We start from the raw sequence: 26133 nt of genomic DNA, 5'->3' as shown, positions 1-26133 counted from the left end.
ACAAATAGATTTTACATTCAAACAATAATCAATTTTAATGCAATAGCTATGACTATAACTAAGACCTTAAAAGAGTAAAACTCCTCGGATGTCAGTTTTACCGCAATAACATAAATCTTAATGAATGAATATTCTTATGTTTCTGTCCAAAGAAATAACTAGGCTATATTTGCAAACCTCTACCTGTTACCGGTGAAGCTCTGTAAGAAGAAAAGTACAGACTACGAAAGACTCTTTTCTGCCGACTAACTAAATTCATCCTGACCTCATTTTTGGACCTTATCATTACTGATTTGATTTATTTTGCAACATTTGTGTTATTTACGTTCTTGTAACAAAGGACTCGTACAAGCTTTGACATAATAGTATATTCATTTTGTAAAATGACAGAAGCGATAATGCAATAAAAATCATCTTGGAAACACGACTATTACAAGGATTGCTAAACTATATTTTCCCAAGTATAAAACACGTGTAAGTTATAAAAGTGAAGTTTATTGGTATTTAAATATCGTCAAGCATATATAAAGCCTTCAAACCTTACATCTCCTTCCATCTTCTCCTTTCCGCTTGAGTGGTAGGTAAGTGATCTTACGTGTATCCTTTATTATTATTCGCAGTGCTCTTAAGAATATTATCTCGAGCAAATAATTTATAATATGCCTTACTTTTTAATTATGAAAAATCTGAATTTAACTGTATTGAAAGAATGTCAGATATTTTAATATGTGGTTGAACATTGAAATGTTATTCTGAAAATCGTGGTGAGGAAGGAAGAAAAGTAAATTTAGCAAGCGTTTAAATTCGAAATTAACGGATCTTATGTTTCCATAAATTCTATCTATTTATTCGTAAAATTGAGTCAGTTGTTGGAAATAATTCGGTATATTTTTTGCAAAAAAATCAATGTTCTCAGCTCTCTAATGGAAGGACCATTTTACAGTCACAATACTTGATCTAAATCAGTGAGATTAATTCAGTAGTGTTCGTGTAGGCTTCCGCGGCTGGTGTACATGGTCTGTGGATAAACTTCGGGGCTTATACCGCACTTATATCGTGTTGGTGGCTGACGTTTCGACCGCTGTGTTGTGGTCATCTTCAGAGCTGAGAAAATTGGATAGCCCCGAAGTTTAATTCAGTAGTGTTTTGCAGTCAAAAAAGGGCTGAGTCACTAAAATGTTAGTTATTTTAATAACTTATTGTATTGACGTTCGTACTTTAATTATCTATTATACATAATCAAATAATACTATTACACTAAGCGATCGAAGTGTTCATCCTCTGCTCTTAAACATACGTTAACTCTGTTGAAAAGAGTGCGAAAAACTAGTTTAAGTTAATTTTGACGTATTGCAAAAATATTGACGAATATTTTTCTTTAAATTCTTCAGATTGTACCTAAAAGGGAGAGGTTAAACAAAGGGAAAGAAAGAAAGAAAGAAAGAAAGAAAGAAATTCTTCAGATTCCGTCGACTGTATGCATATATTTTTTGCTTAAAGATAATCTACAAATAAAAGTCACCGGAAATGCTATGTGTTTTTTACTGTTTCACTAATAAAAAAATTGTATGTGTTGATGGAACGTGTATCATGGGACAAATACGAAGAGATTTGTATGATTTGCATGATTTGTAAGAATGTTTTTCACGTAACTATCTTAAATGAATATTCCTTCTCCGAAATTATATAGAATTCTCACAACATTAAACGATATTAGGCGAACTACGCACAGAGGAATACACGAGTCAAAGTTTTTACGAAACTCACAAATCACGTATGAAACCGGTTAGTATTCGTGGACTATAGTTAGAACAGTTTCGGTTTTTCTTGATTAACCTAATCCGCAGAAATCTGGTATTAATTTATGGAGTTAAAGGGACATTATCATTTACGTATTATTCTATATGATTTTAATTATTTTTTATTTCGATTCTCGAAATTTCTTCATCCGGCATTCAGCATTTTTTGGAATAGGCCCTACTTCCAGATTATATGAATAGTCATAGTATTGCGAAAAGTTACGACAATTTGCAAAATAACTGACGTCAATGCTTTCCAGTTGATTTCGTTGTGGTCAGAACTCAATATTTTTATTATATATTCCCTTAATATTCTCTTAATAAACATAATTATTGTTTCCAATACAGCAATTAACTTCCTAAATCACTAACTTACGTCCGCCTTTATATTCAATTTAGCGGAGAATGTGCATCGGTATTTTTTCAGCATGTTTTTAATTAATATTATTATATGATTGAAGTGATAATATAATATCATTAATATAGATGGCGAGGCAATTTTTGACGTTGTTTAGATGAACGTCTGGTTTACTTACAGAAATAGTTTCATCTATATATAAAGGGTGTTTCAGGAGGAATGTAAAATCCTTTAGGATAATATAGTTTGGGATAACCTGATATATCTATGTCCGAAATCTAACGGTTGGGGAGAAATTAAAGGGAGCAATTCTGGAACATCTTGCGGTTCCGTGTACTATACTTGACATGTTACGCCAGATCTTTTGCACACGGTAGCATCTGAGCACCGTAATACCAGCGCAAAATACACAACTAAATACACGTTCATATTTGATATTAATATTTAATTCATATATTCGCATAGTGAATGTACAAACGTGATTTTTGTTTATGGATTTTGTGAAGGCAATGCACTTATTTTATTTTAAGATGTGAACATAACAGGCAACCAATTACAATGTTCACTTATAACTAAGATATTAATTATTAAATAAAAAAAATTAAATTGGCTGCTGTTGAGGAATACAGGCGTTTTATAAAGCGAAGAATTCTGTCTGACTGTGTGTTTTTTCGTGTTTACCGAATGTTATTTGAAAGTGGCAAGCTACGAACTGTTTCATTGAGGTCGGAAAGAGAACCTGTACCGATACCTGGTATGAATTTACAATTTATGAAACCCATAAGAAGATAAACTTTATTAATTTGTCTTCTGTAATTATTTTATTTTGTTACTGAGTTTGTACTTAATTTTCATGAAAAAATAAACTCATTGGAACAATACAAGATGCAACATTTTCAATAATGTATCTATCACAACGTTCTAAAACGTAGAAATAATTTTATAATGCCTCTCTCCATTTAAAATTTCGCGCATCAGAAACTTTCCAACCGTTACATTTCGCACGTAGGTATATCAGGTTAAATCGATGTAGCTTAACCCAAACTACATTATCCTGAAATATTTTATATTCCTCCTGAGACAGTCTGTATATCAAACAGGTGCCCATTATACTAGTCGGGTTGATCCGGCAGTGTTTGCCTTCAGCAGGGCCGCGCCGATCGAATGTTTGTTTTTTATTTTAATAACCTACCATCATTACGCTAGACGATTGAATATTGTTCACCCTCTGCTCTTAAATATTCGTTAATCGTGTTGTCAAAATTTTCTTCAGCAAAACAGTATTGTGCTTATCTTTTGTATACTTTTTATCTAAAGGAATACCTTATGTTCTGACTTTATCAGTAATTTAAAAAATTGTTTGTGGCGATGAAAAGTGTATTCCGGGATAATTACAATGAAATATCGTCTTGCAATGAACCACGTGTAAAGCAATTAACGTGTCAAACTAGCACCACATCCGTAACTCAATTGAGTACGAAGTCCTTATGAGCTAGCATAATTTACTGCGGCCAACCTTGAATCTTCCGGGAACACAGTTTGACACGTTTAGGCTATTTCCGGTCAACCCAACCGACGGACACGCGATATATAAATCATGTTTATGCAGTGCATCAGCCTACTGTGTATTATAACAAAGATATTCGAATAAATAAACCAGACGTTAACGTAAACAACATAATATATATAGTACAGGTATATATAGTTTACTTCTGTACATGTGGCGTTTCATTTTTTTATTATTCATATCAGCATCGTTATCTTGAAACTTGAAGTGAACAGTTCTTCACTGAGTAAGGTTATTGGGACTGTTGCAACAGTTTGCAGTTTTCTCACATTGCATAATTTCATGGGTAGGTTTTGGATTCACGAATTTCTATCTTTAATAATTTAAAGTCCAATTTATTTCTCTAAAGAGGATTTACATATTCATATTAAAGATTAAATGATCATAACTAATAGATAAACTAATTTTCATGAATCAATGTTTTATCAGTTCATCTTCCAGCAGTCCATACCTGTGGAGTAACGTTTAGCACGTCTGGCCAAGAAACCAGGTGGCCCGGGTTCGAATCCCGGTCGGGGCAAGTTACCTGGTTTTGAGGTTTTTTCCAGGGTTTTCCCTCAACCCAATTTGAGCAAATGCTGGGTAACTTTCGGTGCTGGACCCCGAACTCATTTTACCGGTATTATCACCTTCATCTCATTCAGACGCTAAATAATCTAAGATGTTGATACAGCGTCGTAAAGTAACCCACCAAAAAAAAATCTTCTAGCATACTGTATGGGTAATAATATGAACAAAAACTCCAAAAATGGTAGAGTAATACGTTCTAAAATTAGCAAACCAGGTAAGTTAATACACTGCTCTGCATCTGCTTTCCCTGTGAACATTCAGGCACACCGTTCATTTAACCTGGACCCACCCCATCCAAATCACAGTCGACATAGTGCACCGCAGCGGGCCTCACTAATCTCTGCAGGCAATATGTCCCCGGCCATAGGACAGAGTTTGCCTTAGTGCAGAGAGAAGCTCAGCTAGGTCATAAGTCATAATTTTAGTGTCGTTCTTCTTGTATATGGGTATATACTTATGACTACCGTGCAAATGGTACCTGCAGGAATTAACAGTACACAACAAATTAAAAATTATCTTTAAGGTAAAAGAGCAAAATGTGGAGTGTGGTGGTGTTGCTTCTTCTGGTCGTGGGTGCTACTCCTGGTCTGGGACTATTGATATTGCCGTCCCAGAATATTTCGTCAAGATTATTAGCAGAAGAAGGGGAAGTAGAAGTAACCTTTACGGAAGAAGAAGTGGGTTCCCCACTGATCCTCACTCCATACGTCCAGTCTGGGAAGGTCGAAGAAGCACAGAATTTGTCTGCGGTCAGAGGTGGGCCGTTCAGCGATGACATCCCCAGCTACTCCGGTTACTTCACTGTCAACGAAAATTTCAATTCAAACATGTTCTTCTGGTTCTTCCCAGCCGAGGTGAGTGCCTTAATAGTCAGTAGAATTATTTTATTATTTCATTCATAGCAAATGCAATGTGCTAATTAATTATATATTTCTTGGTTTGATAATCTATAGAGGTAGGCTACTGTAAGTTATAAAATAATCGTCTATCTTCTTCCTTATCTCTACTTTACCTTCTCGTCCTTACGTTTCTTTAACTTCTTCCTACTTTTTTCCACCTTCTCGCCTTTCTTCTGGTCGTATTCATTTTCTTTCCTTCTCTCTTGTATTTCTTTGGTATACATCTGTATTCATGAAATTCTTCTGTACTGTACCTCTTCATGTGTATTCTCCTCGCTTTCTTCTTATCCATTTACTTTCTAATCCTTTCCTTCCTATACTTATTTCTTCTACTACTCCTTTTTCATCTTCCTCTTTTCCCCATTTGCTTCTTTTTTTGTTTCTGTTCATCTAATCATTCTTCGCATAATTCCTTTGTTCTTTATCTGTTGGTTTTTTTTCTATGAGGATAATAGCTCACTTTCAGACAAAAAGCATATGAGTTAGGTGAAATTGAGTTGTTTTCTTTAATTGTCTCACGTGTAGCCCACAGTTTTCTAAGTATTAAATTTATCGAGTAATTGTTAAGTTCATACAATTCTTTTCTTACTTAAATATTTACTACCACATAATTTGTATATTGTCCATCATGTAATTCCTGACGTACAGGATGATTCATGAGAATTTACCGTCCTTTGCAGAGCTTATTTCCGAAGACATTTTGAGCAAGATATTTTGAGCACAAAATGTCATATAAACATGGGTCCTATTCTCAATATTTACAGAGTTACGTATAGTTATTGGAACGCATTGCTGTGAACGCGTGATCTTGGTCAGCGTGCAGTCAGCAGCCAGCGCGAGCGCTACGGAAATCAAAGATAGCCGTATGCAGTTACGTAGAGCGACGAGTGCCGTTCACAAGCCAAATGTACTCAAGCGGACGGCGACATTTTTTTAAATGTGTTGTAAACGTTCCAAGACTGTAAATTAGGATGCAAAATTGAACTGGAAATAATTAAGTCGGTGGAAGTGGTGTGATTTGTAATAATTGTTGTGATAAGTGTGTAATAATAATGTAATTTTCTAGTTAAAAATAGAAAAAGATGTCTGTACGAAGCAACTAAGGAGTTCACAGCACATTTTTAGCTTCATAATACTTGCCAATTAAAGAGATGATAGTTCTCAATGGTTCATTCTCTATTTGTATTTTTATTTTACCTTCAAACTAAAGATAAAACGTAAGCCTATTTTATAAACAATTTTAAATTAGTGTAACTCTGGAAATATTGAGAATAGGAACTATGTCTATATGACATTTTTTGCTCAAAATGTCTTTAGAAATAAGCTCCGTGAAGGACGGTAAATCCTCGTGAATCATCCTGTATACAGGCTTGTCCTGACTCACGATTACATCCTAGACCATGAGCTTCTATTGTAAAATTGTTATATTCCAGCCCCTCTTCTGTAAGCTTCTTCAGTTTGAGCACAATCTTTTGAATCACTCTACATATCAAATCTATCAGTCTATTAGGCATTGCCATGGCTTATATATTTCATGTGAATGTGACATATTATGTTTATTCATATGAAAATCTTGGGAGTGGTTGCTTTATGTCATAGTTTTTAAGTGTATTTTGAATAACAATGTACAAGTTAAATACACTAAATGCCTTAATTCATATAATGCATTTTGAAAAGAATTATGATTAATACAGAATGACTATGAGAATGCTCCTATTGTGCTGTGGCTGCAAGGAGGTCCAGGAGCATCGTCTCTTAGTGGTCTGTTCTATGAAATTGGTCCTTATCATATCTCAGAGAACGGCTCTTCCCTTCTGAAGAATCCCTACTCCTGGCATAAGAATCATTCTCTTATATTCTTTGAGAATCCGGTTGGTACAGGTAAGAGGAAAGTAAGACCTAAATTACAAATTAAATATTAGGCAAATGAGCTTATATTTTGTATTAAATATTTTACACCATTCATTTAATTGGGACTAAAAATATTATGAAATCATGATTAAACACTTACTGTCAAAGAAATCTGCGGCCCTTAGTTTGAGAAAATGAGATTTAAAAACAGGAATATTCCTCTTCTTCCTTCTTTCAGACTGATTGACTGCAAGGTTAATAGACTAAAAATCACAAATAAGTGACCTGTAATAAGTGATCTAGATTTACAATAAACATTGCTTATTGCAGGATTCAGCTTCAGCAATTTTGAAGGTTACGCTCAGAACGAGGATCAAGTAGCTGCCCAATTATACTCCGCCATTACTCAGTTCTTCACGATGTTCCCTCAACTTCAGTCACTCCCATTTTTCATAGCAGGAGAATCTTATGCAGGTAAAAGTTGTAATCTGGTATTGCCTCCAATCTTGTGTAGTCCTTATGGATGTTTTAACTCTACCCTACTCAACCCTACCCTACCCTATCCTGTCCTGCCCCACTAGTACACATACTGCCCTTTCAAGTAGAATAATGCTGTGTCTCGTTTATGGATGTTTTATCTCTATCCTACTCTGTCCTACCCCACTAGTACACACATTGCCCTTTCAAGTAGCACATAAATATACACTGTCCTTTCAAGTGTATGACGCTGTGTCGTTTATGGATGTTATCTCTACCCTACTCTGTCCTACCCCACTAGGATACACACTGCCTTTTCAAGTAGCACATAAACATACCCTGCTCTTTGAAGTAGCTTGATGTTGTATCGTTTATGGGTGTTTTATCTCTGCCCTACCCTGTCCTACCTCACTAGTACACACAATGCCCTTTCAAGTAGCACATAAACACACTCTATCCTACTCCACTAGTATACACACTGCCCTTTCAAGTGCATAATGTTGTGTCGTTTATGGATGTTTGATCCCTATCCTATCCTGTCCTACTCTAATAGTACATATAACCTGCGTTTTCATTTGCGTATTTCAAAATTTCGAACCGCGTTCTCATTCTAAAAAAAAATAGTTGTCATGACTTATGCCCCAACGCTCCTATTTCGAAATATTCTTTATATATATATTATATAATATTAAAGAATTCAGTTAATTGTGATTTTTAAGTTGTCACAGGTTATGTTCAAAACGAATCACTTGTTTCATAAGAGATTATGCTTGAGATTATGCAGCAATTGCAATATAATTCATTCAACTTCTTCTTTTTCTTTTTTCTAGGAAAGTACGTTCCAGCTCTGGCTTACACTATTCATAAACAGAACCCCACGGCTCAGCTTAAAATTAATCTTCAAGGTGAGTTAATTTTTTTTCTTTCTTAAAATGTGTGAAATTCATTTATCTAGTTGAGTGTATGTCTTTTCTCTGCCATTGTTAAGTGTCAATTTCGTAACTGGAGAGATCGATCAGAAAGGTGAGGAATTAATTCTTCTTATTCACCACCACCACCACCACCACCACCACCACCACCACCACCACCACCACCACCACCACCACCACCACCACCACCACGGACTACGTGTCGCCAGGTTCGTTTCGTCTCCAAGGAACTGTTCACTCTATTTTCTTCTTGGTCCTCCTAGCAGTCTTGATGTAGCATATACAAGGTGGAAGTGATATAACTGTACAGATTTAAGGGGCAATAGAATACATTAAAATAAGAAAATCTAATACTGTATGCATTTTGTAATTAAGTGCATGGTTAATTAGAAAATTAAGCTAAAAGTCTGCGTAGTTTTGCGTCGTAGCCTCACGTACGAAAGCGCACACGCACTCAGTCAGATCAGCAGAGTTCCATTCCATACCTTAGTCGTTGCAGTAGAGTTGCCAGATTTCCTGATGTAGGAAATAACGATAAATCTTTTTATTTAATTTTCAAGAAAACCGTACATTTTATTGAAAAACTGCAAAGGAATAAATCCTTCCTTATAAGTTTCTCTGATGATACGAATAAAAATCAGAATCGTACGGATAGTGCTTATCGAATAAACAGTGTTAACATTTAGAGGATTTTTTTTGTTCTGGGAAAAGTATTTCTTTAGGTTTAATATTGTATTAGAATTCTTTGTTTTATTTTATCCAACAGTCATGTTACTTCCATCCTATACAGGATGGAAGTGAAATAGCCTTGTAGATTTTCAGACCGAATAGCTCATGTTGTAATGTTAATGTTATGGTTTATTTAACGACGCTCGCAACTGCAGAGGTTATATGAGCGTCGCCGGATGTGCCGGAATTTTGTCCCGCAGGAGTTCTTTTATATGCCAGTAAATCTACTGACATGAGCCTGTCGCATTTAAGCACACTTAAATGCCATCGACCTTGCCCGGGATCGAACCCGCAACCTTGGGCATAGAAGACCAGCGCTATACCAACTCGCTGTATGTAACAAAAAACTATAATATTATATTGGTGGAAAGTTAATAGTTTTTTCAGAAAAGATGTTTTTTTTTCAGATGTTTAACAACCTCTTATTCGGTAACTATTGCGAGTAGGATCGTGATTTTTGTCTATATAGATAGGAAATCTAATAAAGAATAATTTATCCCTCTGGCGTATTTCAATATTGTGAACGGTTTTCGTGTAAATTTAATTTAAAAAATCTCCGAATTAAAGTATCTGCATGCTGCGAGTTGGTTGCAACAGAACGCCAGAGAACAGTTCTTCTAGCGAGACTCACCGAGTTACCGAGTTCGTTGACCTCTTACATCTGTATCACGAGAAGCGTGTGTTCGCGGCGATGTTGCAGGACTGCTGAAACTTCGAACTTAATTTTCTAATTAACCGTGCATTTAATCACAAAACGTAATATAGGTTTTCTATTCATTTCAATATGCCTATATCCCTTTCAATTTGCAAGGTTATTTCATTCCCACTCTGTATATGTTATCCGGAAGTCGCAGAACATGATCTTTCCAGTTGTTCAAAAGCTTGTAACCCGCAATGTATGTCATAATCCTAATTTATATCGCTTTTACTCTTCTCATTGTATACTTCATAAGATAGGTATAATTATGTTTCATCTTCGTGTGTTAGGTTGTCTCACAAGTAATGTCAATTTCTTAATTTTGTTGTTTTGTAAGATTTTATTGATTTTATTTAGTTCGAATATGCAATTTACTGTACAAGATGTTATGGCTATTATTGCTTATTGTGATCATGTTACAGTTGTCAGTAGTTGTTATTGCAAAGAATATAAATTGGAGGTGATAAAGTTTGAGATTGTAGGCTAGTCCTTCTAAAGCACTACTGGACACAAGATTGAAAAGCTGCTGTCGAAGAATATGTGAAGTCGAGGGTGAAGTGAAGATGTCATTAATGAGCGTGTATCAGTTATTGTTGCAGCGTTTCAATAATGGAAGAGAAGACATTAAAGATTTACAATGTCCTTGAAGATCTAAAATATGGAAAATTGAGAACACATGAAGAGTTTTGGAAGGAAATCCCAAAAATGTACTCGAAGCTTGTCAGAAAACTTGACGCTTCAAAAGATATAGACCTAATACATCGCCGCATTAAGACGCTTAGAAAATCATACAGAAGTCGTGGATCTGTACCTCGTGAATTGGCACCGATCTCTTTGAATCAAATCTTATTATAGTATACTTTTAGTCGTTTTTCTTTACAAGAAGCATTCCATGAACTTATGTGTAGTTAAAGTTACTAAAGAATTTGTTCTATTAATTTCACAGAATCATTCTCTAAAAGGAGGTTAAATAACAGATCGCCTTTTACTCTGTATAAAACGTATGTTTCCAATTAGCTATGAAGAACAGATAGCTACCCCTCCAACATAAAACATGACCCACGTTTCGTTTAACTAACGTCAAGACACAGACTCATAGGACGCCATATGATAAAAACTGGCTTACAGTTTAACCACGTCTAGTATATACAGTCACGAAGCTCAATACGTACTAAATATGCATCCATAGATAGTTGCTAACCACCAGGATCGCTAATATCGCCTCATTATAGACAATACGAAATAGTACCGGCACAGTCTATTGTTCTTAGCACCCTCACAACTCAAGCTTCGTGACTATATATACTAGACTGTGCTATAAGCACACACTCTGGCCCATAAATTTTTGGAATCTTTTTTTTTTTTTTTTCCATTTACATTTCTACAGACGTTTGAAATTCTGATATCAGTCCATTATTGTCGAGGAACATAGGAAACGATTGAATAATAGCAGTTACCTGTACTCTTCGAATTGCTTTTTGTTCAGTATATTGTTTTGTCAGTATCAAAGATAAAGATGAAGTCATTGATTTATGATTGATGAGTGACTGTGGTTTAACTATAAAAAATAATCCTAACATGAAACTTAGTTCCAACTCGCAAGCTAAGAATATGAACTGGCTTCTCCTTCAAGTAACGTGTTGCAACCTCGCTTGCGTTATTCTGTCTGCCGTGTGTCGATACGCTACACTGGCTCCAGCCTGGACAAATACTGTCCCTTCCCACTGCGGCATTGTTCTGATAAATATATCAATTCGTTTTTATGTATATTTCAGGCATTGCAGTGGGCAACGGATTATCCGATCCTCCATCACAATATAAGTACAGCGATCTCCTGTACCAAATAGGCCTTGTTGATACTTCAACGTACATAATGATGCAAGCTCAGGAGAAAGTTATTTCTAAGTTGCTACAGGAAGACAAATCTTATGATGCATGGAGTGTAAGTTAAATTTCATATTATTATTTAATTTATTTTTTTGTTTCATATTTAAACTACTACATGCATGCTTTGTTTTTTTTTTAATTTGTTACAAGTCTATTTGCTCTCGTTCTTGCAATTATGCCGAAACCAAGTAGGTTCAAAGTCTCTTCTATTGTTATTATTATTATTATTATTATCATTATTATTATTATCATTATTATTATTATTATTATTATTATTAACTTATTATTGTCGTTGGTATTGCCCCTCTTGTAAACACAATCATTTTGTTACATGTGAGTTACATCTTCTTTCACTGTGGCTGTTCCTCGACTTTGGAATTCCCTACCGAATAATGTCAGGGACTGTCAGACATCAAACCAATTTAAGAATAGGCTAACGAAATATTTTTCTAACAATTCTTGTTAACAATAACAGCTGTTTCAGGTTTCTCAATGTTTAATGGTTATATATATATATATATATATATATATATATATATATATCACAGATAAATATCTAAATTATCTCATTATTATTATTATTATTATTATTATTATTATTATTATTATTATTATTATTATTATTATATTATTATTATTATTATTATTATTATTATAACTATTTCTTACCAATGTTTATTATTGTCACACTAACATTACTTATCCAACTTTCATTATTTACTTTCATGTTGTTTTATGGTCTAGATATTAATGTAATAACTATGTAAGCAATTGTAATCAATTAGAATTAGAGTCTGGCTGGGCGGAAGAAAAGGCCTACTGGCCTTAGCTCTGCCAGATTAAATAAATAAATTATTATTAATTATTAAATCACTGAAAAAGGTATAATGCATTTTAAGGTGCATATAAAGTTTAAATGGAGATTTTTATAAAGAACAATTTAATAAAACATTGTAACATCATACCTAACAAAATTGTGAAGCTGAGTTATTGCGAAATGTCTTAGAGCTTCTTCAGACGAGCCACTTTTAGAAGCGCAGCTGAAACTGCCGATTGTGAATAATGGATAAATGAAGGCCTTCAGACGCAGATGCAGCCACAACCACAGAATAGTGGCGCTGCAGACGGTATGGGTGGTTGTCTTCGCCTGTGGCACTGCGAACGCGGGTTTGAAGCACTGCTTAATACACTCATTTTTTAGAGAATTTTTTAGTCTTTCAGCCTAGATCATATATGTAACAGTTAGGTCATCGCTATGTTAAAATCGGTTGCACTTTAAAAGAGAACAACCGCCAGGATCGCCACCCGTCCGCCTTAAACGAACACGAGATGGCAGTACAGTCGCTAATGCAATTCAAATGGGAGTTATGGCGTGACTCCTTATGTAACAACCAGATGGCAGCATAGTAAACCTGACAAAAGTTGTTACCGTCAAAGTCTATAACGCAGAGCAATCTGGGTATATATGATCTATGCTAAAAGTGACGCTTCCCGTCGCGATATATAGAAATAAATTGAAGGTTTCAGACGCCACTATTTTAGTGGCGCGTGAGTGGCGCGTCTGTGACGCTGCTAACGGACGACTATTGGACCACCAATCCCTTACAACGCCAAGACAGTATACAGCCTATAGTGCCACGGTGTCTGTTTTTCAAATTTCATTGGTAATTCCTGCTAGAAGCTCTTGAAATGATTTCTTAAACATGCGAAAAAAAAAACTTTTCGTAGTCCTTATCTAAATCATCAAATAAAGTGTGAAATAGCCCTCGATTCTGTCTTTCTAAAACCAATGAATAGATCGAGATTGTTCTTCTATTTTCAAGTCTGTTCTTCCTCCGTATGAGCTAAGTTACCAAAACTAGCTATATCTCTCTTTACGTCCATGTTCACCCGAAAGCCTAGATAATATATACCCCAGATAGGTCGGCCTTATAGGCTTTGACGTTAACAACTTTTGTCAGGTTTGCTACGCTGCCATCTAGTTGTTACATAAGGAGTCACGTCATAATTCCCATTTGAATTTCATTAGCGACTGTACTGCCATTACTGCCATCTCGTGTTCGTTTACGGCGGACGGGTGGCGATACTGGCGGTTGTTCTCTTCAAAGTGCAAACGATTTTAACATAGCGATGACCTAACTGTTACATATATGATCTAGGCTGAAAGACTAAAAAATTCTCTAAAAAATTAGTGTATTAAGCAGTGCTTCAAACCCGCGTTCGCAGCGCCACTAATGGCGCCGCTAAGTGGCCTCGTCTGAATGGGCCTTTAAATGTGTCTTTATTGTGACAGTCACATTATTTTATAATACCACAGTCTGCTATATACAGTCACGAAGCTTGAGTTTTGAGGGTGCTAGAAACAATAGACTGTGACGGTACTATTTTGCATTGCCTGTAATGAGGCGATATTAGCGATCCTAGTGGTGAGCAACTATCTAATGTTTGCATATTTAGTACGTATTGAGCTTCGTGACTGTATATACTAGACTGTGATAATACTAAGAAAACTTGCGGCACAACTTGAAAGAGACGGTTCCATTTTTATGTGACAGTGAATTACTAAGTTACTTGTGATACATACTTAGGATAAATAATTACTTCGTTATATGTGAAAAATAACATCCCCAAACTAATACCTGATTCACACTCAATCTTGCACACAGAAGGGTTGTAATTACATCTACGCCATATTTTACTTTTGTTTCAGATGAATCTACTAACAGCTCAAGATTCAAACACATTTGTGTCAAATTACAATTTTTTGAAGGAACCGGAGTCACTGGATGACATGTTTTATAATTTAAACGAATTTATGCAGCAAATAGAAGTTCGAAAAGCTATTCATGTTGGCGATACCAACTTTTCAATTATAAACAATATTGTCTATGATGTTCTGGCGCCCAACGATTGGGCAACATCAGTACGTCCGTGGCTGGAGGAGCTGATAGATAACTACAGAGTGTTGTACTATAGCGGCCAGTTGGATATCATTGTAGCTTACGCGCTTTCTGTCAACATGTACAACAAACTGGAGTTCAGCAAGGCCACAGAGTACCGTGAAGCCAAGCGTCTGCTTTGGAATGTGAACGGCAGACTGGCAGGGTTCATGAAAACAGGGGGTAACTTCACGGAGGTGCTTGTCCGGAATGCTGGACATATGGTGCCTCAAGACCAACCTGAATGGGCATTTGATCTTATTAACAGATTCACCAGAAACAAGATGACTGAAGGCTTAAACTGAATGGATGATAAAGCTCGAAGATGATTACCGGCAATATTGTTAACATTTTTCTCAAAAATATTTATTTAATATTAATAAATTATTTTATCCACTTTGATTATGTAATGTGGACTTTATATCACTAACAAAAATGTTGTAAACACATTCATTACGCAACTAGTTAGGTAATGATACTGCTGTTACGCAACTAGTTAGGTAACAATACTGCTATTATGTAACTGGTTGCGTAATGTGAACCACACATTAAATTAAATTAAATGTATTTCATTTATTATAAACATTAACAACAATGTGTTTACAATTCGTTGTATTCTATTTCATATCTTACGCGGGATTTCGAAGGTACTAAACATTCAAATTGCAGAATTTGCAGCATTTTCAATATCTGAATCCTCTTTTGAACTCATTTTAACAATGTTCATTTCTCCTAGTCTACTATTCCTCTTTTATAAACAAAACCCTATCGTGTTCAAAACTAATAAAACAAACATAAATGAATCGCCTCTCGCAGGAAGAAATTAATAATAATACAATATTCTCTCCACAAAAGATATGTTCAAAACTAGTAAAAATAATACAATTACTTTTATTAATTTAATTTGTTATTAAAGTGGATAAAATGTTGTAAAATATACTTATCGTAACTTCATATTACAATACTCAATCTTGTATTGTAATATACTCATATCATAAGTATGTGACAGTGTAGGGACGAATGTCCAATGCAGTATGCTACAGCCTCATAAGAATGCGTGTAATCACCGTCACATCGAACGGTCCGAGACAAAACCGTCTGTACGAGATAAGAATGTCCGATGCAGTACTGTATGCTGCTGGCCTAAACACGCTTGCGGGAACCAGAGACAAGCAAGTGAGGCAACGCATAATCAAAAACCAGATTTATACTTTTCATGTGATAGAAACGAAAACAGCACAAATACTATTAAAACCGATCACAAATCAGAATAGTAAATCATTTATTATGTTATGTACAGTATCGCATTACAGATTACATCGGCGATGTCATCCCGTTTTATTGCGTGCTCTGCTCCAATTTCATTCCAGCAATAGCTACAATTCCTCCCCTCCTCTCCATTCCTTCTCTGCAGTCTTATGCTTGAGACGGTTCCTCGTATAGGATAAGGAGGTTTTGATTAGATTAGTATTTCGTGTTAATATTCTCATATGGATAGTAAGTGTGGGACGTGTAAGAAGTTCCAGAATCTGAGACGGAAGTAAAAGGTGGGCAGGAAGACCGAAGCCAAGCTAGGCTGACAGGAAACATGTGTCCAGGCGTGGAGTTGACTGATGAGGGAATGTATGGACTTTGCCTGCGGGTGGTCAGTAAGATGACGCCAAGCCAGGTTCCAATAGAGATGATCTGGTATATGTCAGAGAATTGTCAGGACGCCGGAAGTAAGAGGATGTTCTAGTTAACGAACAATTTTTGAAGAACGCGTCTTAAGTGACGTAAGTGCAATCATGGCCAATCAGGATTCTTGATAGAGACACGTGATATATAGATAGGAGGGCGAAATTTTATGTTTGGTGGTTGAAAGTAGAGGATAGATTTGGCAGACAGACAGAAGGCAGATAGACAGTGTTCGGAGAGGTCACACTCCACATATTCTCGGCAAACCTAACTCGGAAGTATAACAATTTACGGACTTAGAATTTTTTAGTGGGTGTAGTAAGAAGTCGTGTGTTGCATTATTATTATAAGTCTGAATTCTTTCCTCTCATCACGTTATCAACTGTCCGTTATATTACTGGTGTTTTATAGTACAAAATATATAATTACGTGAACTCAGAAATTAGTATACCAACTTGCGGGAAGTGAGAGCGAGATATTATACACTTGGACGCGCATTTCTGCTAATCTGAAACGAACACTTAATAATAATAAACGTTTTCATAGTTCTTACCAACAACTTCTGGTGTGCGCCTACATCATTACAACCTACGAGCACGTCTCCCAAACCCCATGTCCCGACCGTTTTGCAGCTGACCTGGGACCTCATCCTCTACCGGAGTAATCTCAAGGAGGCTGGCGCCCAAATTAATCAGTGTACATAGTTAATTATTGACATCGACGTGCCATCCTTGAGATACTTTCCATATAAGACGGAGCTGGCAGCCGAGGGCAAGGAAAGGCGTCGTGGGCAACGACGACGACGACGACAGACGACCGCTACATATTTTGGCGCACCACCGACCGCATCATAAATTGGCGCCCAACGTGGGGCCGACCGCATCATGCTAGACGTGATAGAGGAGTACAAATACAGTGCATCACTCGACCTCATATTACAGAATAAAGAGCATTGAAGCCACCATAATATCCTCAATTACTTCAATAAAAAAGCCACCGGCATAGCTCAGTCGGCTAAGGCGCTTGCTTAAGCCTTGGTTTCTCTGAACCGACGCATGCGACGTGCGAGATGCGAGGCCGCCGCTGCGAACCATCTTCGCAATGACGCTGCGAGGCTTGTGGTTTCTCAGGCTGCGAGATCGCGTGGATCAGTCGCTGAGCGCATGGTGGATCTCGTCACCTGTTTGCTAATGATGAAAGAGGAAGATAATGATGAAGAGGAAATGATCCTGTATTCTTTTTGGTGAAGACAGTGATATCTTCAAGAATAGGAAAAGCGAGGGTGCTTACAATATTCTTGTAAACCGCCATCTGATTGGTAGTGAAACAAAATTTAAAAGTTATTTTGGAGTCTCAAGGGATCTCTTCTATAGAATTTTGTATTTAATTAACCCACTAAAGCCCAAATTATTTTTATTTAAAAACTAGAACAATGTATCTATTTAAAAAATTTAATCCATAAGATGTTAAGAATATATTTTGTTTCTTCTGCCGTGCACCAAGTAGTTGAATATCACCCTGTCTATAAATAGACCTCTGGGCACTTATGATATCTGCGTATTCATTTGCAATAAAGAAAATATATTTTTTGTATATTTAATGTATTATAACCAGAAATATTTACACCAATATAAATAAATTTATTTATGACGGTTTTAGTAATTAATGCAATTAATGCAACAATACAATGCTGCAGCAATAATGAAACACACTTATTTTAGTAATATCTGTCTTTACCAAGTGTGGTAAGGCTCAAAGCATCTTTGACAGAGCGTTACATCACACTTCTTGCGAAATGTTACTGGCCTCCATTTACACCATTCCATCCGGCAGTGTTTCTGAGAGGTCGATTTGCCATGAAATGACCTCTATTATCAAACCTCATATCAAATTTCACTCCTCGAGGTGATGACATAGGGCGCCCCATTCTCTTGCATTTCGAAAACATCTTGAGATATTGAACAGCCAAGTATCATCGGATTCTAAGTAGGTCCAGGAAGTCTCGTCCATGTATTTCTCTGTAGATAATCCAACCATTTACTATATCCATAACCAACTTTCTGACCACTCTTTCCCACGGATTGAAGTGGCATATTTGCCTGCTAACCAGTTATCATGCTCCAACCCATGTACTTACTAGAGTTCTCTATGATCTGTTGTCCACACCTGTGGAGTAAAGGTTAGCGCGTCTGGCAGCGAAACCAGGTGGCCCAGATTCTATTCCCGGTCGGGGCAAGTTACCTGGTTAAGGTTTTTCCGGGGGTTTCCCTCAACCTAATATGAGCAAATGGTGGTAACTGTCGGTGCTGGACCCCGGACTCATTTCACAGGCATTATCACCTTCATTCAGACGCTAAATAACCATAATATATTGATAAAGAGCCGTAAAATAAACTAACCTACATCTTCCGGCTGCGAAACGAATCACGTGAAAGGGCGTTGTAATATTTTATATTTAGCTTTAATATTGCTGTATGATAGCTCAGCACACGTCAGGGAGGTTTAAACTCGGTTGCTTGATGAGGACATCTGAAAACTTCGACCTAGTTTAAACCTTCCTGAGGTATGAGTGCAGCTTTTTTTTTACACATTTTCTACAGATTTACGCTTCCCTATGCTATTCTACTACTAGATTCACGGTTATTTGCATCCAGTAGACACTATCTCCTTACTCCATCATCATCGTCATTATCATCACTATCCTCATCATTAATTATCTTGGATTAGGCCTTCTCGTCTGTTCCGCTTCAGACTGAACGCTGATTAAAAGCTGGTCTCTCCACCGCTTCTGACTTTTTGCCTGAAAATTTCGAGTATTTGAAAATATCCTCAGACTAGGGCATTAGTCCCTCAATGAGTGAGTTTCGTGATGGGACTGTTACCTTAAAACCTCTAAACCTGTCTGATTTTCTATCTAGTTATGACCCCATAGCCAGAGGATTCCGGTTTGTAAGGAACGGACCCACGCTCTCATTCTCTCCCGTTTTCTATAACACTGAACAATAAGAATTTTGCTCCGTCTTAAAACAATGTGTTCCTTATGGTTTTGTGTGCGCTGAATCTGAAAATGCATCTCTTTCCTTCGTATCACATAAGGGTTTTAAGAGATAATATGATTTCATTTTTCGATAAGCGCTCCCCCAGGAAACGTCTGGCGCGGGTTGGAGGTTGTAAACCAAAACTAAAGCTAATGCATTTTATGAGTTTATAACTTATTTCCGGTTTCTTATGGTTGTTGGCATTTTATTTTGTACTCGTAATAAATTAACAGATATTGGTCTCTTCTATTCAGTAAATTTCAGAACAGTTCAACGTGAGGTATACGCAATGAATAAACAAGGGTGTGGTTTTCAGTATTTGAAAGAAAAGTTTACCAGTTTGAGTGAAGGTAAATTAAAAGAAGGCATTTTCATCGGTTCACAAATTCACAAAGTTATGGCTGACTCTTTGTTTGAGGAAAAACTTTCCATTACAGAAAAATGGCATGACGTGCTTTCAAAGATGTATGCTGAAATTTCCTTGGAAGTTCTATGGCAGACAACTACATAGAACTTGTTGTGGAAGCCATGTCACGTGCATATGAGAAAATGGGGTGTAATATGTCTCTCAAAATACCTTTTTTACATTCTCATCTGAATTTCTATTCTCCCAACCTTGGAGCGGTAAGCGAGGAGCATGGGAAAAGAGTTCATCAAGAAATATCTGAAATGGAAAGACGATATAAAGAAAGATCATCATCCAGGATGCTTGGAAACTATTGTTGGTTCGTTGTAAAAGAAAGTATCGGGTCTAGTTATAAACAGAAGTGATCCAGAAAATTCGTTTAATCTAAGTTCAAATTTCAAAATTTTTCTCATTATATGCATGAAATATTTTTATTGTTGTTCTGTTTTAAACTATATAACATCATGTTTGTATTCAGTAAACATTTTTCAAATATTATGAGGCGTTTTGAATCCCAAGTGTGTTGTCATTTTACCAGAAGCAGTGAAAAATTAAAAACAAGTTTTTCATTAAAAATTAAATTCATTTTCCGCGGAAAATGATACGTGAAGGGGCAATTTGGATTTTAAATTCAGATTTAGGGTACACATAATTATTAGTAATATTCATCTATTTTTGTTTCGGAGCAAGATAAAATATAAAAATTTGTTCAGTGTAACCACAGATTACACTGCCTCGGGGACCACGACGTGGACGTGAATGGAGGTTTTCCCTACTCAACATATCTAAATTATAATAATTTTATTTTCCCATATACTTCATTATTTTCTTTATTTATCTGTTTATGTGAACTCTCATATTGATCTTCAACTTCTCACTCCCCTTTTTTCGCCTATGACGAAGATAAAACCATTCTACGAAACGTTGTGAATTCATTTACAATTAAGCAATGTAAAAATAATCCAATCTATATCTCTCCTATACAATCCACCATTGTTTCTTCCCTCCAGATGCAAAGCTATTTCCTGAAGCCTCGCAGTGCGCGTCTCGCACAAATTCGGCCGGACGAATCTGTCCGAGGCGACGCAGCGAGACCTCTCTGCGACACTGCGCAGACCGCGCATCTCGCAGCTGTAGAAACCACTCATTATCTCTAGTGTAGTCCAGATTTGTGCGATGCGGGCCTTGCACCTCGCACCTCGCACCTCGCATGCGTCGGTTCAGAAAAACCAACCCCGACCCTGCGTACCATTTTCGCAATGACGCTGAAAAGCTTGTGGTTTCTCATCCTGCGAGTTCGCGTGAATCAGTTGGTGAGCGCTTGTTATGTCCAATGGATTTCGCCGTCTTGCTACTTTTGAAAGAATAAGCCAAAATTATCCTGCATTGTTAGTGGAGAAGACAGTGATATCTTCATTAGACTATTTGTCAACGCTATATGTATCTAATTCTAATATTTTTCTTGTGACGAAATTGGATATAAAGGCTATAAACTGAAGAACGAAGAGAAAGAAGAAAATTTGAAGCAAGTTTTCAAGAGAAAGCCACTAATTAGAATCCACACCTGAAAATAATAATGAATACTGGACTCATTTTAAAAAGCTGTAAACCAAGGATGTCAAAGCGCCTGCACTGCGTGCTCTCAAGAACCTGCAAACCATTTCCTTAAGAACGATGATTGCACTTTATCTTGCTGAAAAGTGAATCTTGTTGGATTTGTAATGCTTGTAGTATGAGCACGTAATACAGGCGATTTAACATCCCTGCTGTGAACAGATAACAGATTGGTTGGTTCACTGGCTGAGAAGAAGCTACCTACTGAAAGATGCACTGGAAGGAATCGTGAACGGGAAAAGAAGTTCGGAGCAGAAATAATTATCAGATGTTACACAATATAAGATATTTGAAACGTATGTGGAGACTAAGAAGAAGGCATAAAATATGGAAGATTGAATAATGCTAGATTTGCAGTGAAGGATCTGTCGTTGGGACGAACACTGTCAGTGAATTAATACGGTTTTAATGCTACATGCACAGTATTTGCGATCAGTAGACTGTCTTTTTCTACTCTATCTAGGCTATCTAATTTCAATTTTTTTCTAGATACGTCAGTATTTTCTTCATATATCCGTTCTTGTGAACCCTCATGTTTGTTTTTCATCTCTTACGTATTTTATATTCCCCTCTTTGCAATCTATCGTTGGTTAGTCAAGTAGAACAGGTATTTGTAACGACTCCGACGAGTAGGCTACCCTTCTTACCTCTTATTTTCTCACCTGAATAGGCAGATAGAACCAATCATCGAAAAGTTGTGAATTCCTTTAAATTTAAGGAGTGAAAAAATGTGAATTTACAACTTTTCTTTACCACCCACCATTGTTTCTTCCCTCTAGAACCAAAGCTATTTGCTGAGGCCTCGCAGTGCGCGCTTCGCACAAATCCGGCCGCGCGATTCGGTCCGAGACGACGCTGCGAGGCCTCTCTGCGAACCTCCGCAGATTGCGCACTTCGCAGCCATAGAAACCACTCACTATCTCTCATGTAGTCCAGATTTGTGCGAGGCTGGCCTCGCACCTCGCACGTCGCATGCGTCGGTTCAGAAAAACCAAGGCTTTACCGATCAGGAGTTGCGCTCGAGCGCGGTTTCGATTTCCGCTTGGGCTGATTATCTGGTTGGGTTTTTCCGAGATTTTCCCCACCCGTAAGGCAAATGTCAGGTAATCTATGGCGAATCCTCGGTCTCATCTTGCCAAATATCATCTCGTTATTACCAATACCATCGACGCTAAATAACTAAATAACTAGTTGATACAGTGTCGTTAAATAACCAAGTAAAAAAATTTCAATAAAATCTGTTTCAAAAATGATATAAATGTTCAGAAACACTTACGGGTGTGAATTTTTTTTCTTTCATGAAGCTTAAACAAATCTAGGCTAAGGAGTCGACTGACAATCATTCACTTTCAGTTTTAAGTATTGTAACTGTTAACATATTAGTATCTGATATAGAGAATATTATATCTAAACATCAAACGTCTGCAGCAGGTCATTCAAGCAAGAAGTGAACTCCTGTAATTATTTAAGAAAATCTAATTTGATAGTATACACATTGCAACTGCAATAGATGAACAATGATAGGAATTACCTTTTTTTCAGTTTGTTTCTATGTATACACCATAATATCCTCAATTACTTCAATATTTCTTTCTTTGTTCCTTTCTTTCTTTTTTTCTTTCTTTCCTTTCTTTTTCCTTTCTTCCTTTCATCCCTCCTTTCTTTTTTCCTTTCTTTTTTCTTTCTTTCTTTCTTCCTTTCTTTTTGATTTCTTCCTTTCTTTCCTTTTTCTTTCTTTCCTTTCTTTTTCCTTTCTTCCTTTTATCCCTCCTTCCTTTCTTTTTTCTTTCTTCCTTTCTTTCTTCCTTTTTAATTTCTTTCTTTCTTTCTTTCTTCCTTTGTTTCTCCCTTCCTTTCTTCCTTTCTAACTCCCTTCTTTATTTATTTTCTTCCTTTCTTTCTTTCTTTGTTCCTTCCTTTTTTCTTTCTGTTTTTCTTTCAGTGCTTTGTGACAGTGTATAATAAAGTACATGCTATTTCCTTCTTAAAAGAATATACTGTCATATTTTAATGTGAAATACTGCTGGTTATTATTGTGCATGACAGCACATAAATTGTCTGTCTTGTATGATTGTGATTTTTCCCTACAACTACGTACAGTCCCTTACTTACTGTAACACTTTCTACCTCTCTACCTGAAAACTGAGTAGTCGTACTGTTGTACGTCTTTCAAGGCAGAACACGTGTTGTACCTTCAAAATCATAAGTTGCCATGTTCATTTCGTGATCCCACTGGACTGCATTATACTGTATTACATTACACTTCATTGTATAGGACTACGTAACATTATACTACATTACATCATATTAAATAGGCCTACATTATGTGGTACTAGTCCCTACATTGAATGGTACACCCTCATTTGTGGCATTCAAATCTTTCCTGTCTTTTGAATCACAACCGGGATATATCGCATTAGGCCTATATGTCTGTCAATTTTTGGCACTTACAGAACGCTATAATTTCAGCTTTCAATGTTGCGAAGAGAAAGTCACATCGGAATATTGGAATTTCCAAGCGTCTTCTGAAGGGAAATGTAATCATGAAAGAGGAAGTGGCGTCGATATGAAAACTGATCAAAAGATCGCAATCATCGCTGTGAAATAATGTCTTTCACATTTTCCTTGTTCTCTTATTCGACTTAATTCCCGTTCTGTTAAGTATTAGGTTATAACATTAAGATTTCTTTATTTTCTGTCTGGTGGTAATAAGTTAATGTTTTTACTTTCTCGTGCGAAAGTGTTACAGTGCTACAAAAATGTGTTCAAATATTTCACGGAAACAAAGTTTATGCCTAAATAAATGTCTTCATAGTGCCAATTTTCTGTACTCTTTTTATTGTCTACTTACAATATTTTGTGAAATAAGTTTTTCTTAATTAATTGCTACTATTATTTCTATCCGAGAATCACGAATATTTCATTTTATGCTACCTAGGTTACAGAACACACTTTGTATGATGTGAGAGACCCCTGCAGTGACTGAGAGGTCAGACCTCCGGCCTGTCATGCAGGCGGCCTGGGTTCTAGTTTCGTTCGTCTGGGACTTTTTCATCTAAAAATCCATAGTGACACTTGAAGAGTCCACTGCAAGAATGATGGATGTCATTTGGAATACATTTTGCAGGAGAAGCAATTGAAAGTTTAAAATGCTTAGCGCTCAAAGCTTAACTGTGATTTTCCAATCATTACTGGACAATGACTATCAGTGTTAATGCCATATAACTCTCTATGTGCATTCTTTATTTCTTAAGCTATGCATTGACAGTCTTGGTTCATTTTCGACAAGAAAGTGACATCCATCATTCTTGCAGTAGACTCTTCACTTGTGAAAGACAAGGTTGCAGTTGGGGTTTTTCTCGGGGTTCTCCCGTTTTTCCCCATATTAAGCATCTGCATCATTCCGTCACTAATTCTCCATTTCGTCATCATTCCATAGCATTCTCCGATCGCCGGCTGGCGACGCACGGAGGGGGCTGGTCTAGGAACGAGGGGGGGTTGTCTGCTCTAAACCTTGGTACGCGGAGAACCTTAAAGTAGTAAGCCGTGTGGATTTGGGAATGCACCTAGCTTGAGGGTTAGCACAATAATCGTAACAGGTCGGAGTGCTGGGCCATAGTGTTCCCTCCCGTAAATTCTATTTCATGCTATTCCAATTCCATGTTGTGAGAGGGTGGTATGAGTGAGCTTGACTTCTGAGTGACCTCTGTGTTCGTAGTACGTACTACCTACATGAACGTATGCCTAGTACAGGCCTAGGAAACAGCTGCTCTCAGAGCGCTTAGCTTCTCCCGCTACAGTTGCTGTAGCATGGGTATTCATATACCGACTGCTCTGTTTACTATATGAGTTTGCCAGGCCTGGCAGGCCTATGCAAGGTAACATATAGTTGCAACGGTTAGTCAAAAGGAAATCGACGTGTTCTACATGTGTGCTTAGACAACGTGGAAAACACTTTTATGCTCGACCATGCTGAAATGTAGTAATTATACACCTGGTAGCAGTCCTTTAATGGACCTCATTAAAGTACACCTGTTCATTAAAGTTCAGGTTTTCCACCAATCAGAAAGCAATATGAAAGCGCAAGTATCGATTATTCTATGATATGCAATCGAAAGACAACTAGCGAAACGTCACGGAGGCTGGAAATCCAATACTGTCGCAGAAAGTTATGTTCTGTTACTATAATAATTAGCGTTAATAGTAAATAACATTCAAATAAATTCAATTTGTCATCTCGTTTTTCAATGTCTAAATCAATTTCCAGGTTATATCAAGATTAATATTTATTTTACTCTCTAGATTATATCAAGGTCAATGACATTTGTTCCTCGGAAAAAATTCTTTCGCGCGTCTGCGCACATCTCACAATTTACGAGAGATTGCACAAGGTCACTTCCGTTCCACAGTCAGATAAGAATAATATGAATATTTATGACTAATTTCAAGTTAGAAATATGGTCGAGCATAAAAAGTCGTATGAAATTTGCCTATAATGGTAGTAATTAAGACGCGAGTATGTTTATGAAACGAGCGCAAGCGAGTTGCATAATGTACTATTATCACATCACCCAATAAATTAGCATCCATGACTTTAAGTGGCGCTTCCATAAGTCTCTCGCGAGTGGTAAGTCGTTGCTGAAAGTATCAGAAGAAGGACAATTAACATCGCAGCAACATACCACTACCATTAGAA

General features: G+C 36.7%; 1 protein-coding gene across 2 annotated transcripts; it reads left to right on the top strand.

The window, feature by feature from the left end:
• The first annotated feature begins 549 nt into the window (after positions 1 to 549).
• On the top strand, positions 550 to 15969 carry LOC138706328 (venom serine carboxypeptidase-like). Of its 2 annotated transcripts, none has more exons than XM_069835464.1 (7): positions 550 to 581; positions 4818 to 5148; positions 6888 to 7074; positions 7375 to 7518; positions 8352 to 8426; positions 11652 to 11818; positions 14474 to 15969. In XM_069835464.1, the coding sequence occupies exons 2-7, from the start codon at positions 4831 to 4833 to the stop codon at positions 15005 to 15007; spliced, it is 1425 nt and encodes a 474-aa protein (XP_069691565.1). In that variant the 5' UTR covers positions 550 to 581; positions 4818 to 4830; the 3' UTR covers positions 15008 to 15969. The 2 variants fall into 2 exon arrangements, with proteins under 2 accessions (XP_069691565.1, XP_069691566.1); XM_069835465.1 differs by lacking the exon at positions 550 to 581 and adding an exon at positions 3927 to 4010.
• Positions 15970 to 26133: the final 10164 nt, after the last annotated feature.

This window comes from Periplaneta americana, chromosome 9 (genome assembly GCF_040183065.1).
Source record: "Periplaneta americana isolate PAMFEO1 chromosome 9, P.americana_PAMFEO1_priV1, whole genome shotgun sequence".
NCBI lineage: Eukaryota > Metazoa > Arthropoda > Insecta > Blattodea > Blattidae > Periplaneta > Periplaneta americana.
Note: the sequence above shows the minus strand (reverse complement) of the source record. Positions and strands in the feature narration are given on the sequence as shown.